We start from the raw sequence: 18,492 nt of genomic DNA, 5'->3' as shown, positions 1-18,492 counted from the left end.
CCCACATTGTTCTCAACCTCAACCCGATCAAGACCGTCTTCGACCCCTCCTCTCATTAACCCAGCCTTCCTCTGGCTTCCTGTCTTGAAGGATGGCAACATCAGTCACCCAGTGCCTTCAGCCCAGAGCTGGGGCCTTCCCCACTCCTCCTACACCCCACAAACAACCAGCGACCAAGTCCTGTCCGTCCTGAGTGGCTCTTGGCTCAGTCACCCATGCTCTAAGCTGGGTGGGCCCCAAGTCATCCCTGCCATGCGTCCTCCCTCCAGCTCCAGCTGCATCCAGCTATTTCTGTGGCCACAGAACTGTGGTCTCCTCCGCTACACCGTACCTCCCGGCATGGTTAGCTATCCTCAGGTCTTCAAACACCCCGGTTCCAATAATGACTCCTGGACCACGCTGGAGCAGAGGACTCGGGAAATGAGACCCGCTGGCAGAGCCACGGGTGTACCCTGAAGACGGCACCTCTGCCACGTGAGTCATGCCTGCTGCCGCGCTCCTCTGACACCCCTGTTCCCGCTCTGTCCTGTGTTGATTGAAGATGCTGTAAAAGTTGTTTGGAGATGTTCTCACACTTTAAATAAGGCCTCATATTTCATGGTTACAACTTCAGAGTCATAAAATATAACCTTCAGCTGACACCACAGTCCTAAAGTATTAATTTACACTTCCTCCTCCTCTGGCAGTGGGCATTCTGCACTGCCATTAAGTCATGTGTATTCTAGGGTGCAGGTGTATCAAGCTGATAGTTTCCTTTCCAAGTTTATGACTTTATTTACGATCGACTCTATTTCACCGAAATTTCTTCAATTAACCATAATTTTAGACAACTATCCCTCTGCCCCCTTTGACATCTGTGGGCTCTCTAATGACTCACAAATTTCAGGTAGGGATGGAGGAACCTGCATCCTATTCAAAACCCCTCTCCCCCATCCCACCCCTCATATCCCACTCCAGCACACACTCCTGGGTCCCTGCAAGCTTCCGGTCCTTGGCACTGGGCTTCCGTCCACATCCTCCCTCCTCAAGACTACTCAGCCCCTGAGGAAATAAAATCCCATTGGGCCCTGGGGATCTGTAAGAAGCCACCACCTGACAACTCAAGGGCAAGCCAGACTGAGCCAGGGCAAGAGGCCCCAAAGCCACCGTGCTCCCCCTTTCCTTGTACTGTGTAGCTCAGTGTCCCTCCTGGGGCCCCAAAGACCTATTCAACCTCATCAGTCCCCTCTTTGGGGGCTCTGCATTCTGACCCTTTATTCATGGTTCTATCAACGACTCCCCTTCTTAAAATTAAGAAACTGCTGAGAGCATCACTATAAAAAAATATTCTCATTGATTTCAGAGAAGAAAAGAAAGGGAGATAGAAACATAAATGATAAGAGAGAATCATCAATCGGCTGCCTCCTGCACGTCCCACATTGGGGATCAAGGCCGCAACCTGGGCATGTGCTCTCACTGGCAATTCAACCGTGACCTCCTCATTCATAATTTGACGCTCAACCACTGAGCCATGCTGGCTGGGAAAGAGCATCACTATTTCTGCCACCATCAGGCTTCTTCCATAGATACAGTATCCCCGTTTTCCGTGGGGGATAACGTTTCAAGACCCTCAGTGGATGCCTGAAACCACAGATAGTAGTCAACCCTATTACTTCCTGTACATAGTAGGCATTCAATAAAATGTCACTGAATCCTGAGTGAATGAATGAGTATGCAATCATCCTTATAAGGCCAGGACTCATGTCCCCACTTTAAAATGCAAAGAGGTTTCAGCAACACACCGGCAACCCCAGCTTGGAGCCGTCATAGCCAGGGTTGAACTTGGCCTGTCTGACTGCCTGCTCTTCCAGGCCAGACACACTGCTTCTGTTTTCACATTCCTCCCTGGGGCATGGCATTCGGAATGCAGCTCAGCACTTGCAGCCCAAGCTTCTGCAGACCAAATGCCCGTTTCCCCAGGTCTGGTGGCAGCCTGCAGTGCTTGGCTGGAACCTCAGAGGCCAAGCGTTTCTTGCTCCAGCTTTCTTTCTACCACCTGCCTCCAGCCCCAGCACATCTGAACCCTGTTCCTTCCCCATGGGGTCTTCTTTGATCCAGGGCCCATACCTCTCACAAGTCAAGAGGCTGGTTGCTGAAATCCACATGGTATTCCTCCTTGTGGATCAAAGGGGTTCCACGGAGCTCAGTGCCTCCCAGGGACCTCTGCCTTTGTAACGGTGCAGTGACACAAACAGAGTGTGGTCCCAGCTGTCTCCTTCCCTCTGCCTGCTGGACCAAGGCTCCTTGGACCTGGGGATGGGCCTCACACCTGCTCGGCCTCCCCCGCTTCCCCGACCAGAGCCCAGGTGGTCTCTAATCCCTCCTAGTCTAAGCTGTGTCTCCAGGCTAAGACCCCCATTCAGCCGGGCACATGGCACTTCCTGTACCAAGCAGATACACAGTCCTCCCTCCTGCTCCTTGAATGCAAAGAGTTTGTGTTACTCGGAGCTGCTGGGCAGGTGAGCTAACCCAGGCTAGTCATTTGCCTTTGGATGATCCTGCATAATCCTGATGGTGAAGTAGACCCATCCAGCCATCTGTTCATTCAGCAAATATTTAGGAACGACTGCCCAGTGGATGAGGTTTATCCACTCACAGATGCCAGCCCTTGAGAGTTCCACATGAGAGGAAGAAAGGCCACAAGGCTTTAATCCTGCCTGAGTGTGAACTTGCTAACTCTGGCGTGACCACGGCCCCTGGCACGGCACAGCCCACGGAGAGCACCTTCAGCTCTTGGTCTCCTGAGGAAGGGCAGTTTACAGAACCACTTTCAGGAAATTCCTGACATGATTGAGGGCACTTCTCAAGGCTATTCTTGAAAGTTGTGGCAAATCGGAACAGAGGAATGGGCCTGAAGCACGGAGTGGGCGGAGGCGCTGGGAGAGCCACACCTCAGCCCCTCAGGCACCAAGGGGTCTTTGGGCTCGAAGCCCCTCTGAAAGCAAGATCTACCTCCGGAGCTGGCTTTCCTGGCGAGTTCCAGAGGCAGCAATCTCTGCTATGGCTGAAGATGCTCAGAGAGGATGCAGGAAGATCGGTGGGAAGGGCCTCATGCTCCGTGCTGATGAATGTGAACTTGGTCCTGTCAGTGATGAAGACCCACTGGCAGGATTCTAAGCAACGAGTGGTCCTGTCAGATCTGTGTCTTAGAAAGGTCACTCGGCCATGGAGAATGGGTTGAGGTGTGTGTGGTAGGGGCTGGAGGACAGCTGCCCAGTGATGGACCCTTTGCAGTGAGAAGGTGAGAGATGAGAGGTCCTGGGCTGTCCAAGCCAAGGCCCTCTGAATAGTGGCGGAGGCTGGAAGCAGAGGTGCTCTGATCAATTAGTCTTCCCCCCCTCACCTAACCTTCTAGCCCTCAGATGTGCAGAAAGAGCAGAAAGAGATGCCCGCCATCAGAGCAGAAAGAGATGTATGTGCCATGTTTTCCATCCCGGTACAGACTGTGGAAAGAGTGTGTGCACACAGTGGGAGTAATTACAGAACATCTTCCTCTTAGAGAAAGGTAAAATCTGAACCCAAAGAGAGCTCCTGGCTTCAATTATTTCTCAACTCCTTCAAATGATCTTCCCAGACCTGTATCTGGGTCTCTGGGATCCACAGAATTTAAAGATGAGAATTGCAAGGAGAAAAGAGTGGTCAATAGTGCAAAGGCTGTAGAGACGTCAAAGAATATAAGGGCAGCACAATTCCCATCTGATTTGGCAACAAGATGCAGACTGCCGGGGGCAGAGGTCAGCCTGCAGGCAGTGAATGGGAAGTGGGGAGAGAGCCAGGCTGCACAAAGCATTCAGGATGCTGGCGTTTCTGGTAGTACAGGGAAGCTCGGTGGCCCAGCGGTGTGATACCAGGTTTTAAAAGGTGGATAAAAAACCATGTACCTGCATTATAATCTTAATTATGTACCTACTCATAGTATATGTACTGAGAGAAAATGGAAAGGAAAGACATGAAAATCGTGGTTAAAATACATTTTATTTCTCCTTTATTCTTTTCTATTATTTTCTGGGATTATTTCTGATAATGTGTTATTATTTTTTGCTGTTGTTAATCACTTGAAGACACTTTTCCCATTGATTTTTAGAGAGAGTGGAAGGAAGGGGGAGAGACAGAGAGAAACATCCATGGGAGAGAGATACATTGATTGGTTACCTCCCACACGTGTCCTGACTGGCACCAGGGTTCGAGCCTGCAACTGAAGTACGTGCCCCTGACTGGAATCAATCCTTCAGTCTACTGGCCGACACTCTAACCACTGAGCAACCAACTAGAGTGATCACGTGTTATTTTTATCATCAGATAAGATACAAATAAGAGCTAAAATTGACAAAGGCCTGGGGACTAGGGCAATCTTGTCACCCTAGCTGGGGGCTGCAGAGGATGTAGCATTGAAGGGAGGTGGGATTTTGGGGGCATGACTATTAAAATAAAGACATTTTGAGCATATTTGTAGATGGAGAGGAAAACACCATTAAATAGGAGGAGGCATTGGATTTATAGGAAAGAGAAAAACTCATTGCCAGAGTGAGGTCAGAAGGAAAGCAGCTGGGGAAGAGATCCATGCACATGAGGAGGTGGTTTGTGATGGGGAGAGAAACCACATTTCTTCGGAGACAGGAGGGTAGGTGGTGAGGGCAGACTGTTGATATAGGGGAGAGAGAGTGAGAAGGTGCACACCTGAGGGCTAGGAGGTCAGGTGAGGGGGAGAAGACCCTAGAATACATGGGCTCCCAGAGTGAGGACCCCAGCCCTTGCTGGAGTGGATGGTAGAGCTCCCCCACTGGAGACTGGGTCCCACTGAAAGCTCCAGCATGCTCTCCCCCAGGACCCCGCCTGGAACCTACCTCTGCAGGAGGGCAGGGGGAAGTCCCACGTGGCACTGCTCTCGGAGCCCGCGTGGCAGGTGAGGACGGCGTGGCCCTCCAGGAAGAAGCCGGGGTTGCAGCTGTAGCGGACCTTGTCGCCCAGGTTGAAGGTGGAGCCCTGCTGGACGCCGTTGGGCAGCCGCCCCGGGTTTCCACACGTGTGACTCGGGAGCACTGTGAGAGAGGGAGATACATGGCTGTGAGCGGGGGCTCGAGCCTGACACTCTGCTTCAGAGCAGCACCTCCCTGGGCACGACCCGCCGTCTCCTTTCCCCTGTGGGAAGGGGCTGGCCCTCCCAAGGCCTCCTGGTCCTAGAATACTCTAGAGGTCATGCTAAGGAGCCACATCTGTGACTTAGAACAGACTGTCTGGGCTTCCTGCTTTTGTCCTGCAAGGCCTGGGTGTGGATTACACCCATCCCATCACTCTACCGTGTTTCCCTGAAAATAAGACATCCTCCGAACATAAGACCTACTTACAAGTTTCCTTCTGAGTGAAATATAAGGCATCCCCCGAAAATAAGGCCCCCCATAGGCTAAACATGAGAGATTTGGTCCACTGATTCTGAAAGAAATGGAGTCACAAGAAATTCACCAGGAAATTCAGGAATTGGATTCTTATGATGATGTTCCAGAAGATGATGACATGATTGTCATTGAATAAATGAGTAAATTCTTGATACTGTAGGATTCACAGTTTATCTGGTTTGTGTTGACAACTACCGTACTACCGTACCGTATACAGGTAATAAATTTCCTTTATTTTCATTTAACAATAAATGTGTACCGTATTCTTCTTCATGAAAATAAGACCTAGCGCATCTTTGGGAACAAAAATTAATAATAAGACACTGTCTTATTTTCGGGGAAACAGGGTAGATGCCCTAGGAAGCTCTTCAATGTCCTGGATTTGGTTGCCCTGATTTCAGACTCCACACTCCTTCGCAGAAACACCGTGGAAGGGACACGGAGCTCGGCATGGAGTAGCTGCTCATTAAACCCAATGCGCTTTCTTTCATGAGTGTCTGTCCTCACAGCCAGGGGGCTACGCTGGCCCAGGGGACTGGGGGAGCTGAAGGTAGTCATTAGTGCTGGCATAAGCAGTGAGGTGGGAAGAAAAGAACCTTGAGTTTTGATCTGACCCAACTAATCCGAGTGAGAAAATGGAGCTGGAGAATACGCTGTACACTCTGTGACCTCAGACAAAAGCACCACCAGCTGGGAAGTGCTCTTATCATCCAGGAAGCCGTCTTGGTGAGGGTGTGAGAGCATTGTGACCCCCCCAATCAGGAGGGGAGCGTACAGCTCCTCTGTGTCTGAGTCGCCATTCACCTTGACCCAACTCCCCCTACCCTCTCTGCCTTTCTCCCCAGAAGCGGAGCTGCCTGTGCACAAAAGGTCACGCTCCCACCGTTCCAGGATGGCCCCAAAGGGCTGGGACGAGGGGTCACAACCACATCCAGACTCCCATCTAAATACCTCTCCAGTAATTCCCCCGGCGATGATTTGCTGAGGCTGAGGAACAGGGTGGTGCTAAGTACAGATTTGAGAGGCACAGTACTTAGGCTTGCATCCCTGCCTGACGGCTTATTGCCTATGGGAACCTGAACAAGTCTCTCAATCTCCTGTGCCTCAGTTTCCCCATTTGTAAGATTGTGATCACAATAGTACCTTCCTCCCTCCTGGGGTTGTTGTGAGAATTAAGGCATGGGACAGAGTCTGGTATACAGTAAATGCAACATAAGTGAATCTACGCTCCCAGTTCAGTGGAAGATGTGGGTGGATAATGGTATGTTGTGTTATGATGGAATAGGGACCAGGTAGGGGACCAAACCCAGTGTAGGTAGGTCAGAACAGCTTCTGGGAGAGGTGCCACCCATGTTGTACCCCGAGATTAGTAAGAATTACTAACTTATGCCAAAGAGTGTGCCAAGGGAGAAAATGTCATGTGCAAAGGCCTTGAGGAAAGAGGTAGCCTAGAAGCTTGGGATCCTAGGGTGAGAGGCAGGATGGGGGCAATGATGAGGTAGAGATGATGTGGGGGTGGCCAGCCTGGATCCCAGAGGGCCACTGGGCCCTTGCAGTGCCCTCCTCCTGCCCATGTTGCCAAGAACACCTGGCGGGACCCCCTCTGCCAGCCCTGATGGACTCAGAACCTGCAGAGAGCTTTCCCTCCTCCTCCTCCTCTCCTCCCAGGAGGACAGCTCGGGTGCAGAGGGGCAGGTCCGACTGAAAGCAGCTTGGTCTGTGTCTGAAACCAGGTGCTGTCACTGTCTTGAGCCGTGACTTCTCTGAGCTCTAGTTCCTCAACTGAGAAAGGAGGCTAGTAATTATCTAGTGGCTGAGAAGGTTACTGATAATAAAGGACGCATGCGTGGCACCATGGCCAGCACGTGACAGATGCTAAAAAGAAAAATGACAGATGTTATCATTCCACTAGGCTATAATGCCACGAGGGCAGGTGCCTGATCTGGTCCCTGGGGTATTCTGAGAGTCTACCACAGTGCCTGGCACTTGTAAGGACATAGTTGTGTATTCATTAACTAGTTGTTTGGGGGAGTTATTCATTCTTATATTAATGCTTTCATGCAACCAAAGTTTACTATGGGCCTACTGTGCTTGGAGTAGTGAATTAGACAATGTGGGTCCCCGCCCTCAAGAGGTCTATGTTTTGTGAGTTATCTTAAGGAAGGAAGAGCTCTTCCTTGTCCATTCTCTACTTCTGACAAGTGAGATAACCCAGACAAAAGAATTTACCTCCATCAGCCTGCTCATTAGCTTAGCTTTACATTTCCCATAATCCCACACTGCTGGTTTCCTTGGCATTTCCCATAATTGGCTGCTGGCTTCCTTAATGTTTCCCATGATCCCATGCTGCTGGCTTGCTTGGCATTATCCATGATCCTCCTACTGGCTTTCATGGTGCTTCCCATGATCCTCCTGCTGGCTTATATGGCATTTCCCATAATCCCATGCTACTGGCTTGCAGCAGAGGCAGTGACTGTGATGTGTGTGTGTGTGTGTGTGTGTGTGTGTGTGTGTGTTGGGGGTGGGAAGGGCTGGTCAGGTAAATATTTGGAAAAGAAAGCAAGCTAAGGTGAGGAGAGGGAGCCAACCAGGGAGAATGGGCTGAGAACTGGTGTAGAACTAACTGTTCATTTTCAGCAACGGGACACAAAGACCCAATTTAATTAAATTACTAATGTCAAATTTTTAATGAGCCTGCTTCTGCTTTGGGCTTTCTTCCTTCAAAATTAATGACTGGAGAGTCACTATAAATAAAAGTCGATTCTTTTTAAAAAGTGACTCTCAAACACTCACTGCTCTTTACTTAATGAACTGTTCATAATCAGACCACTCCAGCCAGGTGCCTCCACCAGGACTTGGTTGTGATGATGGAGCTCGTTCTAACTTCACTGCCCTTTTCTTCTTGAGCTCTGCTCCTGAGAGGCCACATGGTGATCAGTGAGGGCAGAAGGGCTCCAAGTGGCTCAGATTCAAATCTCAGCTCGATCACCTATAACTGAGTGATCTGGAACCTTTATCTCTCTGAGCTTCAGTTCTTCATCTAAAAATGAGGATACTTTAAAATTTTTTTTTATTGATTTCAGAAAGGAAGGGAGAGGGAGAGAGATAGAAACATCAATGATGAGAGAGAATTACCCATCAGCGGCTTCCAATATGCCTCTACCAGGGATCAAGCCCTAACCAGGAATCAATCCATGATCTCCTGGTTCACGGGTGGGCGCTCAACCATTGAACCACACTAACCAGGTGAGGATGCTTTTTATTCCCACGGCAGGAGTGTATCAGTTTGCTAGGGTTGCTGTAACAAAGTACCACAAATGGCTGGCTTAAAACAATAGGTACTTATTGTCTCACAGTTATGAAGGCTAGAAGTCCAAAATCAAGGTGTGGGCAGGGTCATGATCTCCCTGAAACTTATAGGGAAACCAACCCTTCCTTGTATCTTCTTAGCTTCTGGTGTTTTCCTTGGTTGGGAATGCATCATCCAATCCTTCATCATCATGTGGCATTCTCCCTCTATGTCTCTGTGTCCAAATTTCACTTTTTTATAAGGATACCAGTTATGTTGGATCATCTTAACTTCCTCATCTGGAAAGACCCTATTTCCAAATGAGGTCACATTCATAGGGTTATTGTGCAGATTACATAAAGATCAAAAATCATCCTGTGGGACACTATTATCCTCATTGTACAGATGGAAAAACAGAGGCACAGAGAGTTTAAGTAACTTAAGAGTTTAAGCCATACAGCTAAAAAGGGAAGAGCTAGGTTGTGACTCTAGGTCTTTCTGGCTCCATTGTTCAGCACTCCTAGTTGAGATAAATACTACTTCTGACAGAGACAAAGCATCCAGCACATAGTGGGTGCTTAATAAGCAAGAGTTCCTTTCCTTCCTTCATCATTGTAGGCACTGTGGCAAGACCAAGGATGATTTTCTCAGTCTCCAGACTTAATAGTCTGTTTTTCCCCCCTCCAGTCTGATTTGCCAATCCTGTGCTTTTTAATAACGTCAAGGGCAACATTCAAAGCGCGGCCTTTTGTAATCTATCTGATGCTCAACTTGCCGGACAGACAGAGGAGATGGGAGATAAGCCACAAAGCGGAGCCTTTCTAAGGCTCAGTGTTCTTTGATTTTTCGATTTTGCCCCTGTGTTCCTTGGCACAGATATTATAATCGTTCATGCTCTCCCGTCTATAAAACTTCCCTTTGATTGCTTACAAAATGAAGAGTGGGATATTTACATCCAAAGTGGCCCAGAACAATGTTATTAAAGCTGTGCCTGGCGCTGAACAATTCCATTGTAGATTAGCAGTGGGGAATTTTGTCCCTTCTACAAAGCCAGGCTCTTGCCAATCAACATAATATTCTCAGTGATTGCATGACAATGAGGCTCCTCTGTGGTTGGAGAGCGGCGAAAGCTACATCCTGCCTTCTTTTATTTTTAATTTGAGACTCTAGTTCCTATATTATCCTGAAGAGTAGTTTATGCTCTCTGGACAAGCACCCTCCATATGTTTTGATTTCTTATCTCCATCAAGTAACTTGTTTCCTCTCTAGGACCATACAGTTGATACAGAGTTGTGGGATGGCTGGGAAGAAGGATTTGGGTAGGAGGATTTAATGTGCCACCACCCTGAACATGGAAAGAGGAGATGATGTTATATATATGTGCCTGGTGTGTGTGTGTGTGTGTGTGTGTGTGTGTGTGTGTGTGTGTGAGTGAGGGGTATTGGTACTGGGAGAAAGGAACAAAAAATACCCTCTTTTGAGTACCTACACTGTGACAGGCACTTGTGCATCACACACTACCTTAGCTAATCTTCATCAATCCTTTACTGTTGGCTGTTTGGCCTTGTGAACATGATTTTATCACACATCCTCATTGTCACATGCTTTGCACATATACCCACCCCCAAAGAATTGTCTATACTTGCTGTCTCCACTCCGCCCATCTGATAGATTATGCTTTTGGTACATTCACTGTTGACTGTTTTTCTCACCCTGCTACAATGGAAGCTCCTGAGAACAGATATATATTTTTTGTCTTTTTTACTCATTTCAGTGTCCTAATTCCTAGAACAATGCTTGATGTATAATAATACCTGAATAAAAAATTATTAACCCGGGAACTTATACGCAATGCATATATGCATAGCCCATGGACGCAGACAATAGTGTGGTGAAGACCTGGGAAAAGGGGTGTGGGTTGCAGGGGTTAGTGGGGGAAAAAACAAAGGGGACAGCTGTACTTTCAACAGTAAAGATACATTTTAAACAAATTTTATTGAATGACTTAATGGTCTTATTTAATCCTCCTAACAACCCATTAAGAGAGGCACTATTATTACCCCTTGTTGAGATAAGCATGATGGATTGCCTGAGAGGTTGAGGCATATACCCAGGGCTGCACAGCTCTTTGGAGTTTCAGCTGAGTTTCCATGGTAGTGCCTAGATGCCAAGTCCATGTACTCTCCACTTGCACTAGGCCAGTGGTCGGCAAACTCATTAGTCAACATAGCCAAATATCAACAGGCAGGAGGCCCATCGGCCATAGTCGGACAACTCCGAGTTAGTCTGCCCAATTTTTTTAAACTTAAACTTCTTCTAATGCCACTTCTTCAAAATAGACGCGCCCAGGCCGTGGTATTTTATGGAAGAGCCACACACAAGGGGCCAAAGTGCCACATGTGGCTCATGAGCTGCTGTTTGCCGACCACAGCCTAGGCCATTCTTGCACTGACCATTGCACACAGAGTCCATGGTGATAGGTGTATCTTAAAACACCCCCATAAAGGATTCACACTCTTCTTGAGGAATCACTTAGGGTGACAACCAGGCAAGTTAACACCTAGTCTGGTCCTGTACATTTCCTGCCACCTGTCAATCAAGCAAAGGCATAATGCACCAGGGGTATGCCACTCACGCGTTTGTAGGGTCCTGTCCTGCCCTCCCTGGCCATCATTGGGCATAAGCTGTCCACTATGGGCCACTTTCTTGGCTCACATATGCAGTTTTGCATCAGGATCACCTGGGCAGTTATATACGGATACTTACCTTAGACTCTGTCCCCAAACCTACTGGATCAGAATTTCAGAGGCAGAGCCTGGGCTCCTGTAGGTGACCACAGAGAAGAGCTGAGATTGGGAACAGCTCAGGGTAACCTGCCCACGTCAGTTACTCCATTAGCCCAGGGGGCTCTCTCTGAGTCGTGTCCTATTCACTGTCCAGGGCCTTCTTGTTGCACGGCTTTGGCTGCTGGGGGCAAGGCTAATCTCTCCCCTTGAACTTCCCTGTCCTCCATAAATCATAGCTGCCTATCCTCCCTTCTCATCTGAAAACCTGGTCATCTTTCCCCTGGACTTCCGCACCCAACTCTGAATTCCCTGCTCCAATGCATTGCCCACTGATGCCAGAGGGAGTGTTCTAGAACCCAGCCCTGGGGGGATCCCTATCACCAAGGCATGTGCAAGGCAGGCCCTCTGGTCTTCTGCATGATTCGGATAAGAATAAATAGTGGTTTAAGAGATTCATAACAATAAAAGGAAAGAAAAAGGAAATCTCGGGAACTTCCCCAGTGCTGTCAGGATAAACCGAAGGTTGGGCTCCCAGAGCCCCATCCTGCTGTGCTCTGGCTGCTGCTGACATGCTCTTTCATCTCCTGCTTCTCCATCGCCCCTCCCCCACTGCTATTCCAAACCACTGGCTCTCCAAGCACACCTTGCTTTCCTCTCAAGTTCTCCATCTGGCAAACTCCTACTCATCCTTCAAGGCCACACTCAAATGTCCCTATCTCGGTGAACCCTTCCCCGAGATCCTGGTGCCCTGCATAAATTGTCAATTCCCACAACAACACAAATTTGGGAATTATGTGATTGACAGCTCACTCCCAGAATCCTGGAACTCCCAGCCCATTAACTACACGAGGGTTCATTCTGGTCATTTTAAAAAAATTTTGTAATCTCATAACCCTATTGGATTTTGGGGACCCAATTTAGGGAGTTAAGTTGGGACTTTTCCTTGCACTTTAATCCCTCCTTTTGTCATACAACATTGCAGTTCACTCATCCATTACTTTACAACATCCCGCTTTTCAAATAGGAGCTGAACCTGCTTGTAATTGTTTGGTTAGGTGTCTATTTTCATCTCTACACTCCCTGAGGGGCAGGCATGCCATCGTGTTCTTCACAGATCTAGTGTTTGATTTAATGCCTGGCAGGAGGAGACTGCCCTGTTGGAATGTGTTAAATGAAATTTACATATATGCAATTAACTAGCGCAGGGCAAACATTTTCTGGAAAAGACCAGAAGGTGAATACTTTTGGTCTCATAGGCCACATGGTCTCTGTACCAGCGCCCCATCTTTCCAGTGGCTCACCCACAGTGCAAAAGCAGCTGTAGACAACACAAGTCCCTATAAAACAGGCAGGAGGCCCATCGGCCATAGTCGGACAACTCCGAGTTAGTCTGCCTGCATGTATTTATCTCAGTGTACAATTTGTATCTCAGGAACACCATACCTCCACCCCCCCCCCCCACCCCCACCCCCACCCCCCTGCCCTTCCACCTTTCCATAATAGAGAGAGATTGTTTTTGCTGGAGGTCAAGGAAGGGAGGGGCTCAGGGGAGAGTGGGCCACCCAGGTGAGAGTCCTGGACAGGGAAGCTGGGAGGAAGGGGGCAGGGAGAAGACGGGCAGAAGGCCCTGAGGACTGAGATGTGCTTTCCCTTGCCATGGGGCCTGGGACAGGTGACTCTGTGCTGGCTGCAGGCAAGAGCTTATACGTGTTTAGTCTCGACTCTTTGGCATTGAAACAGGATTTAGGTTAGTCTTCATAGCCACTCTTTGGGTTGGTATTTATGAACCCCGTTTTACCAAAAAGAAATTAAGAGAGCTGAAGAGCCACACAGCTAATAATGATAACAGTCACTTTTGGGGTGTTTAATAAGAGCCAGGCACTCCACTCAGCACTTTATCTGGACTCCTTTATTTCATCCTACCCTGACAGAGGCAATATGACTGTCCCCTTTATATGGAACGGGGGTAGGGAGAGAGATAAGGAGCAACAAGGCTCATTCAGAAGCAGGGGCACCACTGGTTGGGACCAGGGCTTGGGTTGTATATCAAGCCATTTGACCACACTGCCTGTGGCCTCATCAAGTGGTAACCTTGACCTCCCAGACATCAACATCTGTGTTTGTTTAACTAACTGCTTCCCCGCGCCGCCACCCCCCCCCCCCCCCCGCCCTCCTGCACAGTCCTTCTCCCTGCCAGACTACAGCATGCCCAACTCACACCCAGGTAGATCCCTTGAGGGCCCCTTTCCCCTCCCCCTAACTACCTGAGAGCTGTCAGTGCAGAATTCCCCTTGACCCTTCATAATCACAGCACCCCATGGCCTCCTCTCTTTCACCTGTGATTCTTTTAAATCCTCACCGGAGGATATTTCCCCCCACATTGACTTTTAGAGAGTAGAAGGGAGGGGGAGAGAGAAACATCAATATAAGAGAGACAGACTATATTACACCTGTGATACTTCAGAAGCAACATCCTAGGACCCAGCCGCCCAGTTAACTTTGCATTTCAGAAAAACACAAATACTTTTTTAGCATAAGTATACCCCATGCAATATTTGGGATATATTTATACTAAAAATGGTTTGTAACTTGAAATTCAGTGGGCATCTTGCATTTTAATTTGCCAATTTGGGCAACACAACCCCAGATGGGGGAGTCTGCTCTTCATTGAGACTTCGGCTTCTTAAACACGGGGGGCTTCCCTGGGAGAGGGGAGAGCCAGCCCTGCCTCTCAGGAGCACAGCCTTGAGGTGGAGAGGCTTCAGAGAGGGCAGCTTCAGAGCCCCCGACTGGGGTACAGCAGGATTCCAAGGAGCCAGGGACTGCTGCCTCCTCCAGGCACTCCCCAAGGGAAGCTCAGTGCATTTTTCTGTACCAACATTGCCCTCTCCTGTTTTAGGGGGCGGTGCCATGCCTCAGCCCCTCTGATTGGCCCGGTGCAAGGCAGTGTCCTTGGACCTCTCCAGCCCTGAGCCCGCTGCTCCCAGCTCAGCTCCCCACCCCACCACATCCTAGCACAGGGATTCTCCCGCTTGTCTAGACAGATCAATGCGAGCAGAATCCATGGATGGTGCCCTGTGGGGAAACATTGCAAGATACTGTCGGTGCGAAGCTTACAATAGCTAAATATGCAATTGGGGGCTAAATTAGGGTAATTACAGAATGGAGAGCCTAGAAATGGTTTCCAAAGCATGTCATAGCGCCCTGGCTGAGAAATAAACTCCGTGAGGGAAATATTTGGCGGGTCCAGTAATTGTGAACACTGCAGAACCAGCCCCTCCTCGTCAGGAAACCAGTATTCAGGAGTGAGTTCATCTGAGAGGCTCTGCAGGACAGAAACCCATTTATCCCCGCTCAAAGCAGCAGCTCCAAAACTTGGAACTACAGAATCTCCCCTCTTCCTTCCCTACCCCTTCCCCCCACCCCCACCTCCACCTTAGACATAACTATTAACTTCTAAATTGTTCTGTGGAACACACTTTGGGAATTGCTAGATTTTAGGATAAGACAAACCTGAGTTGCTTTGTTTTCCTTATTAATGAATCATCATCATCAAACAGCAATAGCAATTACAGTTGACATTTACAAAGAACATTCCAGGTTCACGTGCATTGTTTTTACAGGCACAACCCCCCTTTGGCACATCCAAACCTATGTTTTCCTAGGGGCTGGGATGGCCCATGGTCAGCAGCGTTGGGGAGTGGGGTCAATTCTTACTAAAGAAATAACCTCAGCATCTTCAGGTGAACGCAGCATGCCACAGAAGGGCAAGGACACAGGTTCTCTATTTTCACCTGACGACTTAAGCAGGTCCCTTTCCTGTTTGGCTGGGCAGAATGACGCCTGACCTGGTGGCTGGGACTTCCAGAGGTCTGTGGCCAGGGCCAGCCACGTTTGGCCCTCAGCCCTGCCCAGCTGCACATAGGAGCGAATCCTAGCAAAGGAGCTGTAAGAGGCGGCGGCTCTGACCTGGTTTGGCAGGGGGTCCTGACCTGAGCCTGGGATGGTAACCCTGGGGTGGTCCCCACAAGGAGGTCATCCTGGCTTGCTGGGGTGTCCCACCAGGTTCCACTCCTGCCCTGCTGCCCCTTACTCTTTCCCAGGGTGGGAGCCCACATGTACACTCACCACCCCAAGGCTGGGACTCAGTCCCTATATCCCGTTGGCTAGAACGGAAGTGCTGCCTCAGCACCACCCCATTGGGATGCCCGTGGGGACACCTTACCTGCTAACTCCAGCCCAGTGGACAACGGAGTCCCTCAGACCCCCATTTCCTCCACTTGGCTCCCAGTCCAGGGTCTGGAAGCCCCAGATTCCTCACCACCATGTCTTCTTAAAGCAGGAGGCTAACCCACTAGGAGAGGCACAGTATCCTGCAGGCCCTCTCTCTCAAAGAATTAGACAGAGGGGCCTGGAGAAGAAGTGAGCCGAAACCGGTTTGGCTCAGCGGTAGAGCGTCAGTCTGCGGACTGAAAGGTCCCGGGTTCGATTCCGGTCAAGGGCATGTACATTGGTTGCAGGCACATCCCTGGTAGGGCGTGTGCAAGAAGCAGCTGGTCGATGTTTCTCTTTCATCGACGTTTCTAGCTCTCTATCTCTCTCCCTTCCTCTGTAAAAAATCAATAAAATATATATATTTTTTTAAAAAGTGAGAAGCCGGGCTTCCGGCCAACATCATCCCTTTATTTCTTGTATAAAGGATGGTGAATACAGTGGCTACAAAGACACTGAATAAAAAGTGCGCCTGAACAGATCTCTGTGAATCCTCCTGCTCCTCACCTTCTTCACCATCAGTGCCACTGATCGCTGACCACTTGTATGCACTGACTTTACACTGAATTCGGTCTCATTCAATCCTCATAACAACACTGTGAAATGGCTACCATCCCCATTTTACAGGTGAGGTCACTGAGGTTCGGAGAGATGAAGCTGCTCACACGACTAGGAACTGTGGGACCTGGATGTATGCCCAGTCAGCCTGACTCTGCACCTTCTTTCTTAGCTACTGCGTTTCAGTGGGGAGGTAAAGGATGGGCTGGCGAGGCATAGGCTATCTTGCTGGCTGGGACGTTGGCTCTGAGGCTCCATTTCCCACAATTCTCCTTAACTCGGCCCAAGACAGTGCCTCAGTTTGAGGAGCAGCAATGGTGGGGAAGGCAGACCCTGCCTCTTGCTTGTCATTCAGTTTTACTCATTCTGGGGCCCCAAGTCCAAAGCTATGTGGAAACTCCTGTGCAGGTGGAAACCATCAGTTCAGGTCCTCCAGGGTCAAGAATCAGGAGACAGAGCTGGCTCTGCCCTGGAGATGCTCCTTCTTTCGGACCCCACAATCTCACACACATCACAGGCTCAGCAATGTAGCTCCACATCCAGTATGTGCACACAATAATGCACAAAACCGCCATTCACATACTCTCGCTGACACACGCATGTGCCTGCGCCCTGCCTTGTACATCCTCATACATACACATGCATATTAAAACAGACAAATCCAGAATGCACCAGTCCATAGCTCTTGTGTTCATCCATGTGACAACAGACACTTGCTCACATAGACAAATAAGTGACACATTTGTCTATCAAAATAACGATCTTCTTATGGGTTAATGTCCCTCCCTCACAGATACCTCCTCCTACAACCAGAGCATCCATTGGAAGCCAGTGTCACTGTCCCCACACACACGGCCTGCCTGGCATCTGTGTGTAAGCTCCTGTCATCCCAGACACAGCATGCAATGCAGGGTGGGAGCTAAGGTGCAGATCTGATCCTGAAGAAGCTTCTAGCAGCTGTGGGTTCAGTGATCGATGAGGTGGCAGGGAGGGCTATCGAGGTCTGGGTGGCACAGAGTGGCATTTAATTTGGAGAGTGGCTCTGGCGCCTCACAGACCGAGGTCTGAGTTCCGCCCTCTCCTCACTGTGGGTTAGCAGTGACGATGTAACTGTAGCAGAGCACAGCAGTTAGGGGAGTAGACTCAGGAGACAGATGGCCCGGGTTCAAATCCCAGCTCTGTTACTACACTACCGAGTTGCTGCCCTCCCTGCACACGTTTACCTGCCAATAAGATGAGGGTAATAGCCACCCAGCTCAGAGCTATTGAGAGGATTAAGAAAGATCATCAGGGCAAGTGCATATCTTAGTGTTTGGCACATAGTAAATGTTCAATAAATTTGGGATGTGATTACACAGAAGCCCCTGGAGATCCCTGGAAGAAGATGCCAGGGCGGTGTGAGCAAGGCCAGGCAGAAATAAAGAGAAGCTGGGAACAGGAGCTGGAGGGAGCAGGTGGGCCCAGGAGGTGGGAGAAGGGAAGCCATCCTAGGATCTGCCAAGTAGGTGGCATCACTTGGCCCCAGTCCAGGGTCCAGAAGCCTCAGATCACATCCCCGGAGCCTGGCAGGAGCCAGCCACTCCCAGTCTGAGAGGCTTCCTCAGCTCTAATGAGAATAATTCATGAATGGTCCCACCGTCCCCAGAGTAACTATGGGAATACAGATGACACACACAGAGGCTCAGAACCCCGCCAGCTCCCCACCCTTCTCCTCAGCTGCCCCACACTCCCTGGCCCACCAGCCAGTGGCATTTAGCCTCAGAGATGACGGGAAGGGATAATTCGAAGAAGTTTCCAGGAAGAAGCATTCAATATAGTCTTGGCAGAGAAGGGAGGGCATTCCAGGTAGCCATGCTGGCACATGCCCAAGAGCACGCAGCCCCCACACGTGATCTTGTTTACTAGGCTTTGTCCCCTGTGCTACTGATTCTTAAATCTGTGCGCAGCCAACGTGCCAGCCCAGACCTCCCTCTTAGTCTTACTGCCATCAGGCTTCTCCACAGGGAAGTTTTAGGGATGCTTCCGCTGCCAGGGCCCAGCGAGCTCCTGCCATTGCCCGAACCTGCCTCTCCTCCTGGATTCCCTGCATCTGGAACGGCCTGTGGTCTGTCAGCTACCCACGCTGAAACCTCATCTGCTCTCACATCCCGTCTCA

General features: G+C 49.5%; 1 protein-coding gene across 8 annotated transcripts in view; it reads right to left on the bottom strand.

Moving 5' to 3' along the window:
• The window catches only part of CSMD2 (CUB and Sushi multiple domains 2), a 541,275-nt gene that overhangs the window by 348,301 nt on the left and 174,482 nt on the right, over positions 1-18,492 (bottom strand). For all 8 annotated transcript variants that reach the window (XM_084873018.1, XM_084873017.1, XM_084873019.1 and 5 more), the window contains exon 4: positions 4,884-5,078. In XM_084873018.1, the coding sequence (XP_084729144.1) occupies positions 4,884-5,078 (195 nt within the window). The remainder of the gene's footprint in view (positions 1-4,883; positions 5,079-18,492) is intronic.

This window comes from Pipistrellus hanaki, assembly GCF_964339955.1.
Source record: "Pipistrellus hanaki genome assembly, chromosome: 2".
In the NCBI taxonomy this organism is placed as follows: domain Eukaryota; kingdom Metazoa; phylum Chordata; class Mammalia; order Chiroptera; family Vespertilionidae; genus Pipistrellus; species Pipistrellus hanaki.
The sequence above is the reverse complement of the archived record's forward strand: the minus strand, read 5'-3'. Positions and strand labels throughout refer to the sequence as shown.